Raw genomic sequence first — 26,837 nt, forward strand, 5'->3', positions numbered from 1 at the left:
GTTGTGGTTTGTCTGCCATGTTTAAACACTGTACATCGTTTGCTCATCGGTGCACTCCACCCAGTGGCGCCCACATTCACATGAGCTTCAGGTAACTATCTAAGCTAGTAACCGCAGTGGGAAAGATGATACGGGACAAAATACACAACAGGAAAGTAAATGGAGAGTCATTGAATGGCTGGGACTGTAACAAAACATTTCATCTGCACTGCAAATTAGTGATGGCTAACTCGAAACACTGTTCACAAATGTTTCAGATCAAAAGGAAGATGGGTTGAAGGCTGCCACCTGCTGGACAGTGCTTGAATGTGCATCAATGTTAATTTATAAATTTCACATTTAAAGGCTGCAGTCAGTGTAGTGTCTGTACGTGAACCAACATGCACGTTGCTTGTATAATGTGTGGCTAATGTGACAGCATATGTCATTTTGGACAACTAAATGTGGACAAACCTTCACAGAATCACCTGACCAAGCATTTAGGCAAACTGGGCGGAGCCACGGGAATCAATGGCTCAAAATTCACTGAAATAAAGTGAATTTTTGTACCATTTGTGTTGATTTGTGCCGAATAGTCTGAGAATTTACAGAAAGTGAACAGAGCTCCTGTTTTGATAAAGTATTACGGACATGTAGCGTGATTATTTAAACATCCATAAGAAGGCAGGTTTGTGCTGACTGACAGCTGTCACTCAGCAGCCTGCGCAGGTTCAGCCAGCAGCTGATGGTAGTGTTCTGACCTTTGACCTTGTGGGTCTGCAGCGATGTGAGTGTGTTTCTGCCGCAGAGTGAGGCGCCGTTATCTGTGAAAACACTTAGCTGGAGCTCTGGGAGCGACGCCGGCATGTAAATGGACGGCGTGCGTGTTTTCAGCATGTTTATCGCAGTCCGTCACTCACGCAGCCAAGAGTTATCTGGTCAGATGGCGTTACCAAAGCGACCAGCGCTCAGACCCCAGCACACGCCGTTTAACACCGAAGAGCTCACGAAGAGAAACGCAATAAAATACTCAACTAAAACACAAAGTATCAAATAAAAACACAAGAACTCAAAGTAAAAAGCAAAAAAAAAGAAAAGAAATGAAATAAAGGTAAAAGGTCAGAAAAGTGGAATGTTAGTTAAAGGCAGCGTGAACATGACGGCTTTTAGTCTTGTTTAATAGAGTTTAACTCCGTGTTGTGCAGTCGTACTGCCTCAGAAAAAAGAGCAGTTCACAGAAACCACTGGAAGCCCATCAGCACGAGTGTATATAAACTTCTGGCCACGACTGTGAAGGCTCAGCAGGAGCCACCTTTGACCTGACCTTTAACCTTCATGTTTAAAAATTACAAAAAGTCAGTTTCTTGACTATAATTCACCCTTTTAAAACACATCATCATTTGTTTTACCCCGACTGATTACATTTTGCTCGTCCGGGGAAATTCCATCCTTTCAGCAAACTTTTGTATCTAAAAACTGAAGAAGCGTAAAACTCTCAAAATCATAAATCCTGGGAGGACAAAGGCTCTCTGTGCCAAAAAAAAAAAAAAAAAACACAACTGCATTTCTGAAAATTAAAAATGCTTATTTTTTTATTGAATTTTGGGTTTGAAGTCGGAAATGTACCAGAAGCCCTGAAATGCTCACATCGACCACTAGATGGTGACAAAACATGCTCAAGTGTGCAGCAAGGGCTCGACTGTTTATTTAAGAAGTTAACTTTTAGACTTGATTAGATTAGTTCAGATTTATTATTTATTATTAGAGTCTTCCCTTGGGAAGACTCCCTCAAGTAAATTGAGGTTCCAGCAGCACTGTATAGCAACACACAGGGTAAGAAGCACACAGAGCATCAAAAGTGAAAGTAAAAAAGAAAAACAGTTTAAAAATATAAATACACAATACAATATAATAACAAATATAACTGGCGAAAATAAGACGGACTAACAGCTGAAAGTCAATTCACAGTTTTGTCCCAATTTACTTGTACATTTTTGAGGATTTTTAAAACTTTATGATGGACAACTTGTACTTTTTTTTTTACAGTTTACCGTAGAGATCTGTGGGTTTGTGTTGCCCGTATGAGAGTCGCTGGAAAACTGGGTTTGTTTTGAAATTTGAATTTTAATTTTTAATTAAGCTGAACTTTCAAGTTGTGCAGCTGAAAGAGCAGCAGGTCACTCCACCTTTAGTCCACGAGCCAGGAGACAGTTTAGACCTCACCCGTACCACTTAAAGGGACAACACAACACTTACAGTCCAGCCTTAGTGTACCGTGGTACTGTACACAAAAATGCATGGTGGTCATCCAGGGTGGCAGATGGAACCAGGTGAAGTGAAGAATTAGAGAAATTCAAACATTTGCGTAGGCCGTAGTACACTGAGGCTGGATTGTAGCTTCGTTAAGTCCCCTTAAGTGGTCCCGGTGTCGCAGACTGAATGGTCCCCCCCCCTAAAAATTGGTCCGCCCTGCCTTCACTGCGCATGGGTCATTTGTGACCACAGCAGCATGTAATCAAAGTAGCAAGTAGTCAAAGGGAATAATGTGATTATTAACCACCAGATGACAAGTAAAACCTCTTAAATCATTCTAAAGTCAGTTTTAAGCAGAAACGAGGTGATAATTGGTGAGTCGCTACTGACGCTCAGAAATGACGGAGGCGCAGTGAATGCATCAGCTAGCAGCTGACGCTGAATTTTTGTGGAAATGATTGTTGTACAAAAGTTTCAGATATCTGTCACTGAGAGAGATGATGACTGGAGGCAGAAACGAGGTGATAATCGGTGAACTGTGGCTAATGACGCATGCGCAGTGAAGGCAGGGCGGATCGATTTTTAGGTGGGACTGTTCAGTCTGTGACACCGGAAATCTGCTTGGCCTGTGGACTACTTGCAAGACATGGTGTCTGCCAAACGTCCTTCAGAGCAACATTTGACCGACGGGTTCTTTGGTGACAGAACGTCAGTGTCAGAAATAGTCCGACTGTCAGTCTGCTTCTTCTTTCTCTAAACAACAGACTGTCGCCCTCCTCTTCTTCTTCTCCTTTACTCCAAATCGTGTAAAAGTGTTCCTGAAAGCCGATCAATGCTCGCATGCTTCACTTCTACAGCTAATCAATGAAACTCCACTAATTCTACTGTTATCTGCCGCCTTCATCAGCCTCCTCCTCCTCCTCCTTATCTTAGTGCCTCTCCTCCTCTTCTCCTTTCACCTCTTACCTCTTTATCCTAATCTTAATGCCCGTAGGAGCCGGACAGAGTAAAGTAAACACCTGGTGAAAAAGGATTTCACTCTGGATTAACAGACGGTGCTGAGGTGGCCGGCTATTCCCGGTGTCACGTATCAGCAGTTAGACGTCTGACTCCGCCAGTGCCGCAAAAAAAAAAAAAAAAACTTTTACTGGTCTGATTGGCTCAAAAGACTCAGAGCACATGCTGCTACCACGAATCCACCACAGTACAGAACCACGATGGGTACTGGATGGCAGCCACCCAGACAGACAAGCGGTCCATTTATCTGCCACAGCCAGGTGGAACATGGGCGTGTCCCCAGATTTACTGGACAAACACGCCACCTGTCCAAAATGTAGCTGACGCTTGTCAGTAACCAGCGTCACCCAAGGGTTCTCTGAAGAGACCCGGCACCAGAGACATCCTGTGGTCACTGGTTAGCATCCAAGACTCACAACGACACAGTATTGGGACTATCCCACAGGGCACCGGTCCTTCCTGTTTAATCCCAAATAGCCAATCGGAGCACATTCTGAGGTGTCAAAGTAACGTCTTCGTCCATCTTTGTCATCCAGTTGTTGACTGTTAAAAAAATTTCATCTCAATTCTTGGAAAATTTGTACTTGGCAACTTCCGGGTATTCATGGTTTTAATGGCTTCAGTCATGTTCAAACCTCGTTAAAGGGAGGAGTCATAGTGACTACTGCTTGAACCTGTTTGATGGTGTTCCACTGGGATCAACATTTGAAGCCAAAGCAGAGTTTGTGATGGCGTTTTACAGTGTTTGGCCGAGGGCGCAGCTCCTTTCTTTGTTTTTTGGATGGGTTGCCAGGTCTGTACTTTATAAGCCAGCCAATTAGGAGTTGAGCCAGATTAAGCTGTTTCATTCTGTTTGGAGACTTTTTTGAATTGTGGACAACCATAGTAGACCGGCGCCCTGTGGAATAGCTGGAAGGCTTGAAGCTTAGTTCTGCTGCAAAGATATCACCATCACCAAACACCTCTGTGCAGGCTTCTTTGGACCTCAGAGGCCGAGGACCCAGAGACATGAACGTCACTGCAGAGATAAGTGAGCGTCTCCATAAGTTGAACACTTTTACCTCACACAGAGACGCTTCTGTCGGCCGAGTCCAGAAAGTGAGTGAAAACCTGGATCGTGATCAGGAACAGTTTCAATCCCAGACACTTGATTCCTCACTCAGCCTCTCGAGTATCTGCTGACTGCAGTGAGCGATAAAGAGATGACAAATAAATCTGTGAATGTCTAAAAGCATGTTCAGTTTATCAGGATTAATTTAATAATAACTTTATTTTATGTTCAATTTCTATAGTTCAGTGTTTTACATCAACAGTTGCAAATACCGTGACAGCTAGCTGCACGCTAATTAGCCAGACTTACTGTCTTGCAAAGCTATTGTAATGAATGTAATTAGCTGATTAAATGAGAATGGTCAAAGCAGAGGGTCACCCCTCTGAGTCTGGTCTGCTTGAGGTTTCTTCCTCGAATTGTCAGAGGGAGTTTTTTCTTACCACTGTCGCCTGTGTGCTTGCTCTAGGGGTTGGTAAGGTTAGACGTGTGACACACCCTGAGGCAACTTTGTTGTGATTTGGTGCTATATAAACTAAAATTTGAAAAAAGTTTGAAAAATAAAAATAACATTTCACTTGAGACAAATGTATTTGTTCAATTACATTTTGTCTTTACAATTAACTGCAAAGAATATTTGCCTATTTATGGTACAGTTTATTTTTTGAGAGGCAGATTTTCATAAAGTGATGCTACATGACAGGCCAACATTCACAAACTAGCATCCACACAGTTTAATTCCATATTAGGACAGTGTCTGATGTTTTACAGACGCTGTTCCGGACCATCGTGGTGAAGAAGAAGCTGAGCCAGAAAGCAAGACTCTTAATTTACCAGTAAATTTACACTCATATCCTCACCTACGCTCATGAACTTTGGATAACAAGGTCATGGATACAAGTGGCGGAAACGAGATTCCTCCGTCGGGTATCTGGGTTTACACTCCTGAACAGGGTGAGAAACTTGACTATCTGGGAGGGACTCTGAATAGAGCCGCTGCTTCTTCACACTGAAAGGAGCCAGCTGAGGTGGTACAAGCATCCACTGAGGACACTCCCTAGTCATCTTCCTAAGGAGGTCATCCAGGCAGGTCCAACTGGGAGGAGGCCCTGGGGAAGACCCAGGACACACTGGGGGAATTATATTTCATAGCTGGTTTGGGAAGACCTCAGAATCCCCCAGGAAGAGTTACAGGACTTGGCTGATGATAGGGAAGTGTGGGTTGAGCTGCTTGGACAAGTGTCTCATCGCGACCCAGACCTGCATAAGCAAATGAATGAATAAATGAATGAATGCATGAATATCAAAATGGCTTACGGATGGGTAACAATGCCAATTAACCCAATGAAGCTCAACAAAATTCAAAGTGATGCTAAATTTGTTCAATTTGTTCCTGCAGCCATCGGCAGCACGATCAAATGTTAATGTGCAAAGATTAGCTGCTCTCACGCCTGAGTTTTCCTGAGCAGCGCCACAGTGCAGCTCACGTGTGTCTTGCAAGGAGGTTGTCGTGCTGCTGAGCACAGACCAGCAAAATGTGGGAAAGTTCACTCAAACCCATGCCAGTTTTGAGAATGTTCAGGGTTTGTTTTTGTTTTTGTTTTTTTTAAAGCTTGGTCTTGTGCTCGGCTCAGTGCACATCGAGTGCAGAAAGAATCACTCTGAAATATCATGAGTTGAGAAAAGAATGGCCCTGCTATTTCCTGTGGTGCTGCAAGCTGAGCGCAACCGAGGTGACTGGGAGTCCACTGAGCTCCAGAAAAAAAATAAAAAATAAAAAAATCCCAGACTTGTGTGTCTGCTTGAGGACTTGAAGTTTGGAGTTTCCAAAAACATCCTCAAAAACTGAAATCAGAGGAACTGTGCCAAGTTGTAGGTCGACCAAAACTTGACCAGGTATAACAGCAGCTTCAGGCAACAAGTTTTTTTAACAAAGATTTACAAAATTTTCCACTTTGAAAATCAATGAAATTGTGTGGATGAATTATTTTATAAGTCAGACAGTTTTAAGAGAACATTTCTAACAGATCTGTGCATCATCGTCCAGCTGACTCTCCTCACTGATGTCACTCTGTGGAATCAACTGTAGCGACGTCATTGACTTACTATGTGAGAAGAAATGGTTAAATAACACCAAAATAGATGCAGACTTCATCCACGCCGACGGCGACATACTGCGAGTCGCTCCGTCAAACCTTTCAGTTTCCATAAATACGTCCTGTCGCTGAGGAGATCATTTTTCATTTCTATGCCTCATAAAAGCTTCTGCCATCGCTGCCGTCACCAACGGGCCCAAGAGCAACAATGCGGGCCTCCAAACAGCCTGTCAGATCGTTCACCATCCGTTTTCAGCGAGCAGCGAGCCGACTCATAAATCAGAGAGGTAATAATCGTCCACAGAAATGGATAATATTTGGACAACCGACACTGATTCACCTCAGCATCAGCAGCAGCATGAGCCTGAGTTTTCTGCTTTCTCACACAACAAGGAACAGGGAGGAGCAGCCGGGTGTGTCGAGCCAACACCACCCGCAGCCCGGGGTACCACCATGGAGACCCATGATCACATAGTCCGATCAACAGCAGGTGTGTTCACTGATGGAACCCCTTCTACTCAAGATACAAAGTGATTCAGCACCCACCCCCAGAGTGAGGAATCAAATTAACTCACAACCCCTAAAGCGATGAACTGAACTAACTCACAACCCCCAGAGCGAGGAACCAAACTAACTCACAACCCCCTGAGCAAGGAACCAAACTAACTCACAACCCCTAGAGCGATGAACTGAACTAACTCACAACCCCCAGAGTGAGGAACCAAACTAACTCACAACCCCTAGAATGATGAACTGAACTAACTCACAACCCCCAGAGCGATGAACCGAACTAACTCACAACCCCCAAAGCGATGAACCAAACTAACTCACAACCCCCAGAGCGAGGAACCAAACTAACTCACAACCCCCAAAGCGAGGACCCAAACTAACTCACAACCCCCAAAGCGATGAACCGAACTAACTCACAACACCCAGAGCGAGGAACCAAACTAACTCACAACCCCCAAAGCGAGGACCCAAACTAACTCACAACCCCCAAAGCGAGGACCCAAACTAACTCACAACCCCCAGAGCGATGAACCGAACTAACTCACAACCCCCAGAGCGAGGAACCAAACTAACTCACAACCCCCAAAGTGAGGACCCAAACTAACTCACAACCCCCAAAGCGAGGACCCAAACTAACTCACAACCCCCCAGAGCGAGGAACCAAACTGACTCACAACCCCCAAAGCGAGGAACCAAACTAACTCACAACCCCCAGAGCAAGGAACCAAACTGACTCACAACTCCCAGAGCAAGGAACCAAACTAACTCACAACCCCTAGAGCGATGAACCAAACTAACTCACAACCCCCAAAGCGAGGAACCAAACTAACTCACAACCCCCAAGAGCGAGGAACCAAACTAACTCACAACCCCCTCGAGCGAGGAACCAAAGTAACTCACAAACCCCAGAGCAAGGAACCGAACTAACTCACAACCCCCAAGAGTGAGGAACCAAACTAACTCACAACCCCCAGAGCGATGGATCAAACTAACTCACAACCCCCAAGAGTGAAGAAACAAACTAACTCACAACCCCCCCCCCAGAGCGATGGATCAAACTAACTCACAACCCCCAAAGGCGAGGAACTGAACTAACTCACAACCCCCAAGACAGAAGGACCAAACTAACTCACAGCCCTCAAGAGCGAGGAACCAAATTAACTCACAACCTCCAAGACAGAGGAACTGAACTGATTCACCACCCCAGAGCAAGAGTCTAAACTGATTTACCACCCCTCCAAAGCAGGGGACCAAACTAATTTAAGACCCCCGCCCACCCTGCCAGAGTGAGGAACCGACATGATGAACTGGCGTCTCATCCAGGAGGAGCCATAGGCACTCATCTGCTTTATGTAACAGTATCTAGAGATGAGCACCGTCACCAATGGGACTTGGGGCCTTAAAGGACTTACTTCTTCTCCTTCTTCTTCTAAGTGAGCTATCAAACTGATTTACCACCAATGACAATGACAGAACACCACCATACCAAGAACTAATTACCCAGCAGACTGACATCCCACCAATGGAGCAACAATGAAACACCTCACACTAGACTGAGGATCTATCAATCACCAGACTAACTACAAAAACACTCATCATGTTTCCAAAACACCCTCCCACCCAAACCTAACAAAACTCCACTTTTTCAAACAGTTCACATCATCTCAAAATGTCCATGCTCTACAATACGCAATTTAATTTGGCGAAAATGTCTGTTTTCCAAAAGCGCTGTCACTTTCTATTTATGTCTCCACTTTCCTCAAACTTGATCACTTTCTAAAAATTTCTCCAAATCAAGCATGATCCCAGTGAGCCGACGTGTCTTCAGGCATGAGGGGAGCATGCTGGTGTCTGAACTGGAACCCATCACAGCATGTAAAGGCCCTACAGACGCCATCGAGGGAGAGGAAACACACCACGGCTCTATCGCTTTGGAAAAACACACTGATCAAACACAAGAGTGGATTATGAAGAGACTTGACACATGTATGAAAACATGCACCATGTTATTCTAACATGAAGGTCTTGGTGGAAAACCCCAGGCTTTGTTCTTGAACCCCTACAGTTACCGTGCCGACAGGGTGATGTCATACAGAGTGCAGAAATGAACTGAGCTAACCCTGTTTTACACCGATTTGGACCAAAGACTGAGAGGGGATTTTTGGGTCGCGGTCACAGTGTGACCTTCAGGTCACATGATGGCGTTATCCATGATCTGTGTGCATCAGTTACAAAAAAACGATCTTTCCGTGTTGGATGGATTTAGTTAAGTGCATTTGTCGGATTCAGGCAGCAAACGTGACACATGTCAGCAGACGCACAGTTACGAGAGGAGGAGATGTAGAAATACAGAAGGACACGAGGGTCCAGTCATAGTGCACCAACATAAAGAGACCATCAGACTTTTTACAAACTTGTCCATCGTATTTCTTCATCTTTTGTCCTGTATTTCTTCATATCTTCAATTTGCTGCATTTTATGGCCATTTAAAATGACTTTTGTGCATAGCACCCTTACTTTTACGATGCAGTACCCTTCCAGCAGTGCGGGGTGGGGGCTCTAAGGAGAAGTCCAAAAAGAGTTGCACCATGGGGCTATTTTAGACAGTTTTGGTATTTAAATACAGTTTAAAGATGAATGAGTTTAGATATGAACTCTCTGCACTTCAGTTTCAGCCTGTTTTTTGATCCAGTTACATTTTTACTCACTGTGGCTTCATTTGTCACGACACCTGCAAGTTCTGCACCTCAATGGAAACAGCACAATCATGGCTAGGCATAGGTAGAAATAAAAATTTTCTCTTTTTTTTCTTTTTTTGCCATATAACAGAGTTATAATGGCATAAATCATAATTTTATTCCAATTTCATTTTTTTCCACAAATCTGATTGGTTAATCATGTGAGATTTCAGACCGTATAATATCGGGTGTATGGTGACAAAATATTCGACCGCTTCACATTTGATGTATTACTCCACGTCCTGAGTGCACGCGCTACTACGCAGATGTCAATAATGATGCGGCCAACTGAGGGCAAGAGATGTGGCGTAGCAACAACGATGCAGAAATGGGTGAATTAAATTTAAGCCACCATATGAAAGTACTGATGTGGATTCTGATACAGAATTACTGTTTCATATTTAATGGATTACTCCGTGCCCTGACCGCTGCTGGAGTGACGGTGAAGACGCTGTTGCTAATGGTAAGCCTCAACAACCAAATTACCGACAGAAAAATAGAAGGAATTACTGACAGAAAAATAAATCATGCAAATGATAAAATTGGATTACAACGGGAATAACCCCCTTGTGTCTGATGATTTGCAGATGTTCATGCTGGATTACGGTCCGCTACGCATCGCTGGTAAAACTCCTTTTTAAAGCTCAATTTGCGACCGTATAACCAGCATGAACAGCCGCAAATCATCAGACACAACAGCGTTATTCCCTAAAGGAAGACAACAAATTGAATTTCTTTAAGAATGTTTTTAAAAACTGTGTGTGTGGGGGGGGGACTCTATATATACAACATTTCTTTTTCCAAACACACAAAACTGTTCTCATGTCCTCATGCTATGTGCATATGTACATTATATGAGTACTGTATTTTTTGGAGTATAAGTCGCAATATATTACCAGCTCTTTAATTAGGATTTTTCTGTATTGTTGTCATGTACTTTTTATTATTGCCCATTATTGTTTTATTATTGAGTTTATTTTGTTTAGTGCTTTGATTCCTGGGTTTCGGGATATAAGATGCACAAGAGTACAAGTCACAGGACCTCCTGACCTTGTAAAAAAATAAATAATAAATAAACACGATTCATGCTTCAGAAAATACAGTATGTTTCTTTTTCTGTTCTACTATCCCCCTTCAACGGTTTCTCTGTTCTCTCCATGCTCTCACCACTTGTCCTGCCTGTAATTCTAAAATTTCAAAGATTTTTGAATTCTAAATTTTGTCACACGGCAGCAGGCCTCAGCCAAGTCATTCAAGGGTTCACAGCTGCACTGAGGAACAGAGATTTGTTTTGTTCCAGGATGTGGAATGAGAAAAATTTTAAATGAAGTGAAATATATATTTCCATGAAATATTACTATTTTAAATTAAAACTTGGTTATTTTTTTTTTTTTTTTTTACCTTAGAGGCAGTGAGTGCACCTGATTAGTCCAAATACCTTCAGACATTTGAAAACCTGTCATTTATTACTGTTATTATTATTATTATTACTACACTTTGTAGCTAAGATAAATCATATAATTCTGGTGATCTTTTTAAAAACAAAACATGCTTTACAAACCAGCCAACCTGAAGATTACCAGAGGGAATATATATATATATATATATATATATATATATGTGTACACACACACACACACATACACACACTGGGAAAAACACAGTAATTGAAGGCTGTTAAATGGTACATGAGGGCATCTGAAGAAGTTCCCGGCCTCACAAAACAAATTGTCAAAGAAGAAAGATTGTCCTTGCATCATTTTTCAACATAGTCTCCCTTTTCTGTCAGTATTTAGAGATTGTTGTAGATGTTTTGAGTTGCTTGTGGGGCATTTAGAAGATGGTCAGAAGACTTTCACAGGATAATTATACCTCTTCAAAAAAATCATCTGGTCAAATCCGTTTAAAAAAAATCTTAAATATTCCTTCAGCTGCTGTGTTATATCAATCCACACATTCTTAAATTTATTCAGTGCTTCCATTGATTAAGATACGTGCACGCCTGACTGAAATCCAAGCAATAAGAACATGTAACGTAGCAAAAAAAAAAAAAAAATTTAATCCCCCAAAAAACCCCATTGATAATGACTTCATCAAACAGATGATGTCAGTGTTGATCATGAGTTGAAATAAAAGCCAGAATTCTGACGGTTTCACATTAAATAATGACATCAGTCAAATGTGCTGTTAAAGAAAACATTACAGAGGCCGAACAGAACGCCGCGACCACAAACCGCTACGGACGCAAAGCCAGCGGGGCTGCTTCAGAGAATACAGCGGGAATAATCACCGACATGCTGGTGATTGACAGCTGTGTTGATGGACAACAGCGATTTACACAGAACCACAACAAAAAGAAAAAAAACACACTTTCATCAAAGAGAGCAGCCGATATCTTGTAATTTTTTCTATTGGGGGGGCCTCAAACTGTGCCGCTGACGTTTTCTTCCTGTCTGTCATGAAGTGGTGGTGTTTAGTGATCTTTTCAGACTCGGGACAAAAAAAAGGTGAAATCGTGTCATTGGGACATTTGTAATGTTGTTACTGCACATTCTGCTGAAGACGTTTACAGCAGGAGGTCATGGGTTCAAATCCTTCAGAGGATCCAGGCAATGTGTGAGAAACACAGCCACAAGAAGAAGGAAAATAACCACAAGCAGCTCATCTTGTACCACTATAACGTGAGCAAGCGTTACTTATGTAGGTCAACTCAGTTTTACACCTTTAATCAAAATAATAAGTTACACTGAACCAACTCACTTCATTGAGTTAAAATAGCACTTTATGTGTTTTAAGATGTATGATAATCTTTCACGCCAGTAGTGTTTCACTGTAAAACTCGAGCTAGTTGGAGGAAAACGGGAAAAGTCGGGAGCAGTTCAGGGCTCGTCAGCGATTAAGTGGTTGGTGGGGGGGGTTTGTTTGTTTGTTTGTTTTTTTTGGGGGGGGGGGGCAACCTGCTCTTTTTCACAAGCAAACTGCAAATGTTCTTGACACTAATCTAATTTTTCACTTTGCCTGACTTATTTTAATGAATATGTCCTAATGTTTGGACCTAAAGCACCAATTATCTGCTTGGCTGGTTGCCATCCAGGACTTGAGGACTTATTCTAGGGTTTGGGTTTATTTGTTTTACCAATGTTTGGTCCAGCATTTGGTTGGCTGGCTCGTTGTTTGTTTGTCTTTTAGCAGAATGACCCAAAAAGTAATAAACAAATTTAAGATATTTGTCAGCAGAATGATTATGTTTTGTGAAATACTTGATTGAATTTTGGAAGTGATCTGGAAAATATTCTGGAACTGAAAAAAAAAAAAAAAAAAAAGAATGGTACATTGCAACAAACTAAGTTGAACATAGGTCCCGATGTTCGCTGGTGCTTATGTCCGGACTCTGTAGCATCAATCAGAGGGGAGTCTGTGACTTCCCCCGGAGGGGGCGGCAGTCTGGCACCGGTTACTCTCCAAGCCGAGGCCAGAACCCATTTACAGCTGGCTGAATTGAGATGATGACGATTAAGTGTCTTTCCCAGTGACGTAGACAGGCAGCATGAGTGGGATTCGAACCCAGGTCTACAGGCCAGCTCCTTATCCACTCATCTACCACATAGCGCCATTTAATTCAAAAACTTGTAAGAGGATATTGATGAAATTTGGTGAATTGCAGGTTCGACCGTCAGCTGGATTAGTGACTAGAAAATGTTCTCTGTCCACCTGGACACATTTTGGATTTATGATGAAAATCTCAGCATGCAAATGAAAAAATACATAGAATGCTTACTGAGATATGGTCCAGCCCCCGTTACACCAATAAATCTGCTACACTGAACAAAGAACCAACTTAAAAAAGTGTTACAATTGGTAAAACCTGAATGAAGTAAGTTGTTTGAACTTGAATTTGTAAGTTATAGTTGATCTTGAGTTAACCTACAAACTTAAGTTCAAACAACATAATTAATTCAGGTTTTACAAATTGTAACACTTTTTTTAAGTTGATTCAACTATTCTCTTTTTTCAGTGTACATTTAAAGTGTGTAATAATTTTTGGGTACTTGAACAAGTTTTCCTGGTAATATTTTGGTTTAGTTGCTGAAGTCTGAAGAGTTTGTAGTATTTTGTCCACTCTGTCATGTCCGTAGTAGTTTTTTTTTTTTGTTTTTATGATGAATAAGTATAAACTTATGTCCAACAAAGATACATGCGGATTTTAATCAGCATTTATTTCACAACCAGTGGACATTTTCTAGTCACTGGTCCAAATGGGGCACGAACCCACAACTTTCTGCATCATACTAAAAGTCAAAATAGTAAACAAACAAACTGTAATTAAATAACAAAACACAGTGATGAATTTTTCAGACTATTACATGATAAATAAAAATGACTCAGCTAATGAAATTCTGTGTACTAATTATACAAAAATAAAAGACGCACTCGTATATGAATGTTTAGGTGCTGATTCTACAAAGAATAAACTGTCTTTACGCAATAAAGAAGGTGCAGTTCTAAATCCTAAGGCTGAAATCTTCAAGTCAAGTTAAAATACCTGATTGATTAAATATTTAAGGACATTCAAAGTTGAGCTCAGGTTCAAACCTAGATGACCAAGAACTGATAAATGACACTAACGTTTTTTGTTCAAAGCTCGTTCAGGGTGTGTAGGAGAACTGATCTATAACACTCCGGGCCAGAATCAGTCCAGTCTTAAAGTCAAACACTGAGCTGAAATCAATTTCTCCAACTGTAAAATACTGCAGCGCCAGAAAATCCTCTTCTGCTCCGTCAGGACGCAAAAGGAAAGCGTCTTAATTAAAACTGGCCCTTCCTGGACACCATAGAGAACATGACACCAGCTCCCTGATTGGCTATAGGACATACATCTCTTCCTGTTTTGGTGGGTGTCAATAGTCGAGTTTAACAAACGGCGACTTTTAATGGGATCTGTGTGCAAAGCTTCTTTGTCAATATGCCTAATGACCGGTTTTAGCCCGGCAGCCGATAATCTGCCGATGGGTAGGTCTGGGTTATCGGATCGCCATTAGTCCAGGGCCGAGGGACTCAAAGGCTGGGTTAAGTGTGACCAAAGTGGGTCCAGAACAGCAGTGCAAGAGCACTTTAATCACATCTCGTCTGTCTGTGTGCTAAGCTACAACGGCATCAATAACATTAATTGTGGTGATTACTAGACATTATTATGATTCCAAACTGAGGTGTATTTCTGAAGCAGCTCAGTCTGAGGAGTCACCCTTTTAGTGGCAGCGTCTCTAAACTGCTACTCAAACTACAGGCAGCTCTGTGCTGTTATTTAATTACTAATTAATATCATTCATACATGTTAATGACGAGACTCAAACCATCAAAATACAGACCTATATGTCATAACGTCACAAGCGTCACAGGAATGATGAATATTTTTTCTAAACATGGCGTTTCAACTTGGAGAGCAATTTGATCTTCTGTTTATGGTTATAGGCTAATTACCAGAATCACTGTAACCATTTTTAAGCAAAGCCAAGGACTGGCCCAGGTGGAACTCCTGACCAGATCTGCTTCAAAATATTTAAAATTTCCACCAGAAACAAAGTCATTAAGTCAAAGATAAACCAGATGAGAAAACAAGAAACAAACATCAGAAATTTTACCGGTACTGTGCATATTATTATTATTATTATTGTTGTTGTTGTTGTTATTATTATTGTAAGAGCAGTGTGGCATACACATTACTGTACTGTTCTTATTAACACCACAGAAATGTATATTACTATAAATTTATACAAATTAATAATACATAGTACAGAAGGTTTTGCTACCTTTAAATTTTTGTTTTATTTGATATTAATTAACATGTGAGGACATTCCTTCAGAATTTACATTTTTACCAGATTACTTGACTCATTCACCCACAATGATTTGAAATAAATAAGAAATATTGACCTACAACTTCCAAGATTCTCACCACGATTTTTCACACCATGGGGGGAACTTAGCGGGGCATAGCTGAAAGATCTGGGGCACCCCCGCCCCCCCCCCAAGAAAACAGAAATTTATAACCCTTTGAAACACTATTTCCTGCATTTTGGGGGCCACTTTGTGTTGCTAACTGGGACGTTAAATAAGTTGCGACATGTCTACTGGTGGTTGGCTCTCACTGCGGTATTGTATCACTTCCTGTTCCGGAGCACAGCGGTGTTTTGCTGTATCTGTTAGCTGTTTAATCTGCGCAGTTAGATTGATCTAGTTACCTAGATAACGATTTGTTTCACAGTGTAATCTTCACGTGCCTTAACTAAAGCACTCCCTCTGCTGAATCACCTCTAAATTATTTACACATTATTCACTTTGCGTGTTTTTAGGAATCTGCTAGCTTAGCGCAGCTACTAGCTCTTAGCCGGTTTAGCATGGCGGCTTCTCCTGTCTCTCCCGCACTTTTCTGCTCGGGGTGTGAAATGTTTAGTTATTCCTCAGCCTCCTTTAGCAGTAATGGTACTTGTAATAAGTGTAGCTTATTCGTAGCTTTGGAGGCCAGGCTGAGCGAATTGGAGACTCGGCTCCGCACCTTGGAAAATCCTACAGCTAGCCAGGCCCCTGTAGTCGGTGCGGACCAAGGTAGCTTAGCCGCCGTTAGTTCCCTCCCGGCAGATCCCGAGCAGCCGGGAAAGCAGGCTGACTGGGTGACTGTGAGGAGGAAGCGTAGTTCTAAACAGAAGCCCCGTGTACACTGCCAACCCATTCACATCTCTAACCGTTTTTCCCCACTCGGCAACACACCCACTGAGGATCAAACTCTGGTTATTGGTGACTCTGTTTTGAGAAATGTGAAGTTAGCGACGCCAGCAACCATAGTTAATTGTCTTCCGGGGGCCAGAGCAGGCGACATTGAAGGAAATTTGAAACTGCTGGCTAAGGCTAAGCGTAAATTTGGTAAGATTGTAATTCACGTCGGCAGTAATGACACCCGGTTATGCCATTCGGAGGTCACTAAAATTAATATTGAATCGGTGTGTAATTTTGCAAAAACAATGTCGGACTCTGTAGTTTTCTCTGGGCCCCTCCCCAATTGGACAGGGAGTGACATGTTTAGCCGCATGTTCTCCCTGAATTGCTGGCTGTCTGAGTGGTGTCCAAAAAATGAGGTGGGCTTCATAGATAATTGGCAAAGCTTCTGGGGAAAACCTGGTCTTGTTAGGAGAGACGGCATCCATCCCACTTTGGATGGAGCAGCTCTCATTTCTAGAAATCTGGCCAATTTTCTTAAATCCTCCAAACCGTGACTATCCAGGGTTGGGACCAGGAAGCAGAGTTGTAGTCTTACACACCTCTCTGCAACTTCTCTCCCCCTGTCATCCCCTCATTACCCCATCCCCGTAGAGACGATGCCTGCTCCCAGACCAAAATAATATAGCACCTTCAACTGCACCACAGACTAAAACAGTTAAATGTGGTCTATTAAACATTAGATCTCTCTCTTCTAAGTCCCTGTTAGTAAATGATATAATAATGGATCAACATATTGATTTATTCTGCCTTACAGAAACCTGGTTACAGCAGGATGAATATGTTAGTTTAAATGAGTCAACACCCCCGAGTCACACTAACTGCCAGAATGCTCGTAGCACGGGCCGAGGTGGAGGATTGACAGCAATCTTCCACTCCAGCTTATTAATTAATCAAAAACCCAGACAGAGCTTTAATTCAATTGAAAGCTTGTCTCTTAGTCGTGTCCATCCAAATTGGAAGTCCCAAAAACCAGTTTTATTTGTTGTTATCTATCGTCCTCCTGGTCGTTACTGTGAGTTTCTCTGTGAATTTTCGGACCTTTTGTCTGACTTAGTGCTTAGCTCAGATAAGAAAATTATAGTGGGCGATTTTAACATCCACACAGATGCTGAGAATGACAGCCTCAACACTGCATTTAATCTATTGTTAGACTCGACTGGCTTTGCTCAAAATGTAAATGAGTCCACCCACCACTTTAATCATACCTTAGATCTTGTTCTGACGTATGGTATGGAAATTGAAGACTTAACAGTATTCCCTGAAAACCCCCTTCTGTCTGATCATTTCTTAATAACATTTACATTTACTCTGATGGACTACCCAGTAGTGGGGAATAAGTTTCATTACAGTACAAGTCTTTCAGAAAGCACTGTAACTAGGTTTAAGGATATGATTCCTTCATGTTCTCCAATGCCATATACCAACACAGTGCCGAGTAGCTACCTAAACTCTGTGAGTGAGATAGATTATCTCGTCAATAGTTTTATATCCTCATTGAGGACAACTTTGGATGCTGTAGCTCCTCTGAAAAAGAGAGCCTTAAATCAGAAGTGCCTGACTCCGTGGTATAACTCACAAACTCGCAGCTTAAAGCAGATAACCCGTACGTTGGAGAGGAAATGGCGTCTCACTAATTTAGAAGATCTTCACTTAGCCTGGAAAAAGAGTTTGTTGCTCTATAAAAAAGCCCTCCGTAAAGCTAGGACATCTTACTACTCATCACTAATTGAAGAAAATAAGAACCCCAGGTTTCTTTTCAGCACTGTAGCCAGGCTGACAAAGAGTCAGAGCGCTATTGAGCCGAGTATTCCTTTAACTGTAACTAGTAATGACTTCATGACTTTCTTTGCTAATAAAATTTTAACTATTAGAGAAAAAATTACTCATAACCATCCCAAAGACATATCGTTCTCTTTGGCTGCTTTCAGTGATGCCGGTATTTGGTTAGACTCTTTCTCTCCGATTGTTCTGTCTGAGTTATTTTCATTAGTTACTTCCTCCAAACCATCAACATGTCTATTAGACCCCATTCCTACCAGGCTGCTCAAGGAAGCCCTACCATTAATTAATGCTTCGATCTTAAATATGATCAATCTGTCTTTATTAGTTGGCTATGTACCACAGGCTTTTAAGGTGGCAGTAATTAAACCATTACTTAAAAAGCCATCACTTGACCCAGCTATCTTAGCTAATTATAGGCCAATCTCCAACCTTCCTTTTCTCTCAAAAATTCTTGAAAGGGTAGTTGTAAAACAGCTAACTGATCATCTGCAGAGGAATGGTCTATTTGAAGAGTTTCAGTCAGGGTTTAGAATTCATCATAGTACAGAAACAGCATTAGTGAAGGTTACAAATGATCTTCTTATGGCCTCAGACAGTGGACTCATCTCTGTGCTTGTTCTGTTAGACCTCAGTGCTGTTTTTGAACTGTTGACCATAAAATTTTATTACAGAGATTAGAGCATGCCATAGGTATTAAAGGCACTGCGCTGCAGTGGTTTGAATCATATTTACCTAATAGATTACAATTTGTTCATGTAAATGGGGAATCATCCTTAACAGACTAAGGTTAATTATGGAGTTCCACCAGGTTCTGTGCTACGACCGAATTTTATTCACTTTATACATGCTTCCCTTAGGCAGTATTATTAGACAGCATTGCTGAAATTTTCATTGTTACACAGATGATACCCAGCTTTATCTATCCATGAAGCCAGAGGACACACACCAATTAGCTAAACTGCAGGATTGTCTTACAGACATAAAGACATGGATGACCTCTAATTTCCTGCTTTTAAACTCAGATAAAACTGAAGTTATTGTACTTGGCCCCACAAATCTTAGAAACATGGTGTCTAACCAGATCCTTACTCTGGATGGCATTACCCTGACATCTAGTAATACTGTGAGAAATCTTGGTGTCATTTTTGATCAGGATATGTCATTCAATGCGCATATTAAACAAATATGTAGGACTGCTTTTTTGCATTTGCACAATATCTCTAAAATTAGAAAGGTCTTGTCTCAGAGTGATGCTGAAAAACTAATTCATGCATTTATTTCCTCTAGGCTGGACTATTGTAATTCATTATTATCAGGTTGTCCTAAAAGTTCCCTGAAAAGCCTTCAGTTAATTCAAAATGCTGCAGCTAGAGTACTGACGGGGACTAGAAGGAGAGAGCATATCTCACCCATATTGGCCTCTCTTCATTGGCTTCCTGTTAATTCTAGAATAGAATTTAAAATTCTTCTTCTTACTTATAAGGTTTTGAATAATCAGGTCCCATCTTATCTTAGGGACCTCGTAGTACCATATCACCCCAATAGAGCACTTCGCTCTCAGACTCCAGGCTTACTTGTAGTTCCTAGGGTTTGTAAGAGTAGAATGGGAGGCAGAGCCTTCAGCTTTCAGGCTCCTCTCCTGTGGAACCAGCTCCCAATTCGGATCAGGGAGACAGACACCCTCTCTACTTTTAAGATTAGGCTTAAAACTTTCCTTTTTGCTAAAGCTTATAGTTGGGGCTGGATCAGGTGACCCCGAACCGTCCCTTAGTTATGCTGCTATAGACTTAGACTGCTGGGGGGTTACCATGATGCACTGTTTCTTTCTCTTTTTGCTCTGTATGCACCACTCTGCATTTAATCATTAGTGATTGATCTCTGCTCCCCTCCACAGCATGTCTTTTTCCTGGTTCTCTCCCTCAGCCCCAACCAGTCCCATCAGAAGACTGCCCCTCCCTGAGCCTGGTTCTGCTGGAGGTTTCTTCCAGTTAAAAGGGAGTTTTTCCTTCCCACTGTCGCCAAGTGCTTGCTCACAGGGGGTCGTTTTGACAGTTGGGGTTTTTCTGTAATTATTGTATGGCTTTGCCTTGCAATATGAAGCGCCTTGGGGCAACTGTTTGTTGTGATTTGGTGCTATATAAATGAAATTGATTTGATTTGATTTGATGTCCTTTAAAAAAGAAAAAAACGGAAAAGCACCCTATGTTGGTTAAATCACACACTCTAAACCCGAATGTTCAAATTAATTAAAAAGATTAAGTAGTGTAAACTCAAAGTTTATAGAAAGCGTTGGACTTACTTAAATATTTCAAGTTTGTGTAACATGATCTTGCTTTTAGAGTAAATTAAAAAAGCAAGAATTTTTGACTCACTTGAACTAATTGTAAATTAAGCAAGACTTCAAAGTATAACTTAAGCACCATTAAAATGAATGAAGTAATTACTTCTGAAAATATTTGGGGTGACTTAGTAGTGGTGGCCAAGCACTTAGTGCGATTGATTTTGGTGCAGAAGGTTCCTGGTTCAAACCCCACCCCTGCCACATTTCTCTGTGTAATGTGGAGTTGCATCAGGAAGGGCATCTGCCAAATCAACATGCAGATCCACCTCGGATCTGCTGTGGTGACCCTGAGTGAAAAGCAAGGGAGCAGCTGAAGGGACTTACTTTTAATTTATGAACACTTTAATTTAATTGTAAACATGAGGTACAAGTAGCATATAATCAAAACTTTTAAGTTCTGGGAACAATTGACTTTAAGTTTATGAACTCAAAAATATTGTGGCAACTGATTCCCTCTGTATTTTTGAGTTCTGCTAACTTGTTTGGGTTTACAGTGCAGCATAGGGGCTCAAATCACAGCACAGGGTCCCCTACGCTCAACTGCACTGGTAAGAACCCTGACTTCCACTTTTAAATCACCCCAAATTATCCAACATTTCACCCTGCAACAGGCTGTAATTGGAGTGAGTGAGTGAGTGAGTGAGTGAGTGAGTGAGTGAGTGAGTGAGTGAGTGAGTGAGTGAGTGAGTGAGTGAGTGAGTGAGTGAGTGAGTGAGTGAGTGAGTGAGTGAGTAAATGGATGGATGGATATTAAACATTTCTCTGAGTGTCATCACTGGTTTCCTTGGTAATGAATCCGCTCATGTGCATGTAGATTTAGTTGAAGGGCACAGTTAATCCTAAATAGTGGTGGAGTTGTATTTACGTTACGCCTGCACCGCCGTGCTGGTCGTTACCTGGTAACCGTCAGTCATGGGGAAAGTAATGGTGCCAGGTGACAGACAAACATGAGAGCCAATCAGAGTGCGGCACAGTGAACGTAGAGTCGGAGCTGTCTGAAGCATGACCCCGGACGCGTTCCCTCTGTGCGCCTGCTGGACTTGGCCTATACAACGTGATTGTCCCACCTCTTGACCCCTGACCTCAAAGCCCGGCATCGTCACTCCTCCTCCTCCTGATCTCCTGCTGCGGTCAACAGCAGAGAGACTGATGTCCGGGCAGTCGACATCACACTGACCTTTACCAGCGCGGCCACGGGAGACTCATCTATCTCCGTGTCTCCCAGCATCCCTCTGTCTTCCTGCCGCGCCCGCCCCCTCCCGCGCTCTCTAAATGCTAATGCAGCTGTTTATAACTGCCATATTGACTTTCTCCTGCCACTGTATGTAAATACAACCTCCTCCCAACTGACAGGATGCCGAGCGCGAGCAAACACACACACACCACACACACACACACACACACACACACCAAATCACCAAATGCTTGCTGTTATCACATGGAAATGTGGCTATGTGTCAAAAGGATATACATGTTTATGATGTCATAAAGCTTCACAGGTGATACACAGTTCAACCTTCAGCTACCATGTCGTTAACTATCGTCTTTTTAAGGGGACTGAATTAACATTTCTTTGAGTCAACATCCCAAGACAGTCTCACTTTACGTACAACAAAACCAGACCCCCGCTGTACACCCTTGTCCAAAGAGCCTACACACACTATTCAATCCCTGACCTCTGTCCTTACCTCCCACAGGTGTCTCGTGTTCCTGACGGCTCCAGAGTGAAATTTGTCGATCAGCAGAGGAACTCCCTGAAATGGGCCAATCCAGGTTCCCTGAGGGATTCTCTGGGCTGCACAGATGCCATAACCCAGACCTGGTACCGTACTGGTGCACAGACACACCTGCACAGACAAAAACATGCACACCAACAACTTGTCAGTCAGTCATTATAAGTTCAAAACTTTGCAGCTTAAATTATTTAGTAAAATCTGTGTTACAGGCTAATGTTTTGTTCCCCCCCCAAAAAAATCTCAATTTACACCTTAAGGCCTTAATAAAATGGCTAACTGTGTAGCAGGCTAATGTTTTGTCCAATAAATAAATAAATAAATCTCAATTTACACCTCCAAAGTTAAAGGCCTTAATAAAATGGCTAACTGTGTAGCAGGCTAATGTTTTGTCCAATAAATAAATAAATAAATAAATAAATAAATAAATCTCAATTTACACCTCCAAAGTTAAAGGCCTTAATAAAATGGCTAACTATGTAGCAGGCTAATGTTTTGTCCAATAAATAAATAAATAAATAAATAAATCTCAATTTACACCTCCAAAGTTAAAGGCCTTAATAAAATGGCTAACTGTGTAGCAGGCTAATGTTTTGTCCAATAAATAAATAAATAAATAAATAAATCTCAATTTACACCTCCAAAGTTAAGATTTTAATAAAATGGCTAACTGTGTAGCAGGCTAATGTTTTGTCCAATAAATAAATAAATAAATCTCAATTTACACCTCCAAAGTTAAAGATTTTAATAAAATGGCTAACTGTGTAGCAGGCTAATGTTTTGTCCAATAAATAAATAAATAAATCTCAATTTACACCTCCAAAGTTAAAGGTTCTAATAAAATGGCTAACTGTGTAGCAGGCTAATGTTTTGTCCAAAAAAAAAAAAATCTAAATTTACACCTCTACTCGTAAACTTAAAGGTTTTAATAAAATGGCTAGCTGTGTAGCAGGCTAATGTTTTGTCCAAAAAAAAAAAGAAAAATCTCAATTTACACCTCCAAAGTTAAAGGTTTTAATAAAATGGCTAACTGTGTAGCAGGCTAATGTTTTGTCCAATAAATAAATAAATAAATCTCAATTTACACCTCCAAAGTTAAAGATTTAATAAAATGGCTAACTGTGTAGCAGGCTAATGTTTTGTCCAATAAATAAATAAATAAATCTCAATTTACACCTCCAAAGTTAAAGGTTCTAATAAAATGGCTAACTGTGTAGCAGGCTAATGTTTTGTCCAAAAAAAAAAAATCTAAATTTACACCTCTACTCGTAAACTTAAAGGTTTTAATAAAATGGCTAGCTGTGTAGCAGGCTAATGTTTTGTCCAAAAAAAAAAAGAAAAATCTCAATTTACACCTCCAAAGTTAAAGGTTTTAATAAAATGGCTAACTGTGTAGCAGGCTAATGTTTTGTCAAAAAAAAAAAAAAAAATCTCAATTTACATCTCTAAAGTTTTTAATAGAAAACTTATAGGATAGGAACTTATCCCTTAAAAATTCTCACTTACCTCCAAAGTTAAATTATTTAGTAAAATTGCTAACTAGTCTCTACTCACAAACAAGCTTTACAAATTTAAGCCATCTATGTCTTCTAAATTTTGAGTATTTTTAAATTTGGGAGATTTTGTGATTTAAAGTAATCTGACATTATTTGCACACTTGTGTTTTTGTTGCTGTGGTTAAGTGATATTTTTGAGTAGTAAATTTACACCAAAATGAGGACAAAGTAGGTCAGTATTTACAGGCATAAATGGAAAATTATTAAGAAGCTTCATGGATTGTTCAAGTACAACAAAGCTGGGGGGCCTAAATTCCCCACAAAGGCACTTTGTATTTGTTAGCACCTGCTAGCCTTGTAACTAATTTATCTCTTGGCTACAAAAATCACAATAAAACATTAAACATTTCATATTCTGAATTAATAATTCTCTCACTGGGGTTAATTTTTAGGGGGGGGGGAACCCCACTTTGTTTCATGTTATTCAAGTTATTTGAAATATTATGCCAAACGTATCATATATTTGACAGGAAACAACATTCTGTACACATTTATATAAATTTCTTTCAAATGTATAAACTCAAATATCATATTGCATGAAAGCAGAAATACCTCAAACTCAGAATACACCAGTACACATGCTAAGTAGCCACAATGCTTCACCATGCTAGTTAGCTTGCTAACTAGCTCCGTCACAACTTGATTAAAAGTTAAAACTTGTGTGATGGTAACATATTTGCGTTAACCCGTCTTGCCTTAAAACTGACTTCTAGCTGTATAAAATTGTTTTTGGAAACAAATATAATTCCAGTAACAGTTTACAAGTAGATTATGCAACATGGCTGGCTAATGTAATAGCCAGCAACTTTGATAAGACTCAGTAAGAAATATCTGTGCAAATTACTCCAGTCAATATTTCATTTCCTTAAATGATTCACAAATAAATCTATAGATTCCAGCAAAATATATTTTAATGCACTGAAGTTTGGTTTTGTGGCTTAAACGCTAGCGCGGTTATTCCATAAATTATTCAAATGTTTAAAGAGTCGCAGCAGTGATCACAAAGTCATCTGTCACCACAGTAGAGTGTTTTTCAGGTAAATAAAAGTATTCTTTTTATGTCTGTTACTCACCTCTCTGGGAAGGTCTCTCAGCCAATCGGGAACGTCGGGCAGGGTGACGGGCGCCGCCGTGCTACTGGTGCCGACTAACCGGCGCAGAGAATGCAGCGGACCGTGCATTGGACACTCGCCGTTCCTGTTGTCTGCACACATATCACAACCTGGACAGAAACAGAACCAAACATGGGACAAAAACCACAAATAAAACAGACTTTACCACCACGTGGAGGTCATAACTTCATCCGTTGGTTCTGTCTTTAGCGCAAAATGAGAGTTTGGATCTGCTGTTAAAGAGATCATTGAATGTTGGAACAGATCTAAACACACAAACACTTTGAACACAAAAACCTGCCATTGTGTTTCATCTATGCTGCCTCCGGGAGGGTCCATTGGTTCTAACCTCTCTCAGTAAGTAAAGTGCCTTTATTGTCATTGTACGAGTACATAGATACAACAAAATTTGTCCTCTGCATTTAACCACCCTAATTACAGTTAGACACAATCCAACCACTAGGGGCAGTGTGCAGCCACAGTCCAGCGCCCCAGGACCAAGACCAGATGTGTAGACGCTGCCTTGGTCAGGGGCTGAGAAAAGAGCAGACCCTAAATAAGCATGTTTTAGATTGTGGGAGGAAACCCACACAGACACAGGGAAAACATGCAAACTCCACACAGAAAGGGCAGGAATCAATCCCACGAACTTCTTGCTGTGAGGCACCAGTGCTAACCACTAAGCCTCTGTGCCACCATATATATATACGTGTATATATATAGAGAGAGAGAGAGAGATTTTTTTTTTTTTTTTTTGATGGTGTATATTACAACCCCAAACTGATTTTTAAGTTCCCAAATAAATGTAATGCTTTCAAATAGCGAACAAACCAGATCCAGTTTTGTTCAAATTTACAAAAACTTATGATTCTGTTGACATACACCATTAATCACCTTTAATTGTACTGTTGTCTGTAAATGTGTTGAATTAAAAATCAACAAATAATGGTAATTCACCATAATTAAATGTTTTTTTTCATTGTCACACTTTTGTAAGCCGACCACAATTGTAGAAACAACTTCAACAAGCTCTCCTTAATACTAGGACTAGCAGACCCTAGGACTAGTGGACCCTAGGACTAGCAAACCCTAGGACTAGTGGACCCGAGGACTAGTGGACCCTAGGACTAGCAGACCCTAGGACTAGTGGACCCGAGGACTAGCAAACCCTAGGACTGGTGGGACGTTCCCAGTGTATTTTAATATGGTGTGGTGGCCAAGTGGTCAAGACACTTGCTTCAAAAACAGAAGGTTAATTCTTCAAGACCACCCATGCCCATTAGCCATGTAATGCAGAGTTGCGTCAGTAAGAGCATCCAGTGTAAAAATTGTGCCAAATGGTAAATGGACTGCATTTATATAGCGCTTTTCCATCTGTATGAGACGCTCAAAGCGCTTTACAATTATGCCTCACATTCACCCCGATGTCAGGGTGCTGCCATACAAGGCGCTCACTACACACCGGGAGCAATAGGGGATTAAAGGCCTTGCCCAAGGGCCCTCAGTGATTTTCCAGTCAGGTGGGGATTTGCACCCATGATCTTCTGGACTCAAGCCCAACACCTTAACCACTAGACCATCACCTCCCCCAAAGCCATATCAGATGTGCTGTGGCGACCCCGAGTGAAATGGGAGGAGGCAATCTCCCTTATATATAAGCATTTGTCCAACCTAACTTGATTCGGAGGATCCTCAGGTTCTACTGGAATGACTGTACAAAGTGAAGTGGTCACTTCAGGAGACTCGAATGAGGAGCCTTAATCGCATTGTGAGGGAGCGACTGGTTCACCCTTATGACCATGTGGCAAGATCCAACACATACTGTAGGTACTCAAGTGTCGAGGGTGCCAGTAGCTGGAGAAGGCCAAGGACACGCCCACGCTTCACCTTCACCAGCG

The 26,837-nt window shown here is 41.2% G+C and overlaps 1 protein-coding gene across 2 annotated transcripts in view; it reads right to left on the reverse strand.

The window, feature by feature from the left end:
- prdm6 (PR domain containing 6) overlaps positions 1-26,837 on the reverse strand; it is a 164,010-nt gene that overhangs the window by 126,272 nt on the left and 10,901 nt on the right. For both annotated transcript variants that reach the window (XM_034171337.1, XM_034171338.1), the window contains exons 3-4: positions 24,901-25,049; positions 22,227-22,385 (exon numbers count right to left, since the gene is read on the reverse strand). In XM_034171337.1, the coding sequence (XP_034027228.1) occupies positions 22,227-22,385; positions 24,901-25,049 (308 nt within the window). The remainder of the gene's footprint in view (positions 1-22,226; positions 22,386-24,900; positions 25,050-26,837) is intronic.

The sequence above is a fragment of the Thalassophryne amazonica genome, chromosome 5 (genome assembly GCF_902500255.1).
Source record: "Thalassophryne amazonica chromosome 5, fThaAma1.1, whole genome shotgun sequence".
Taxonomy (NCBI): domain Eukaryota; kingdom Metazoa; phylum Chordata; class Actinopteri; order Batrachoidiformes; family Batrachoididae; genus Thalassophryne; species Thalassophryne amazonica.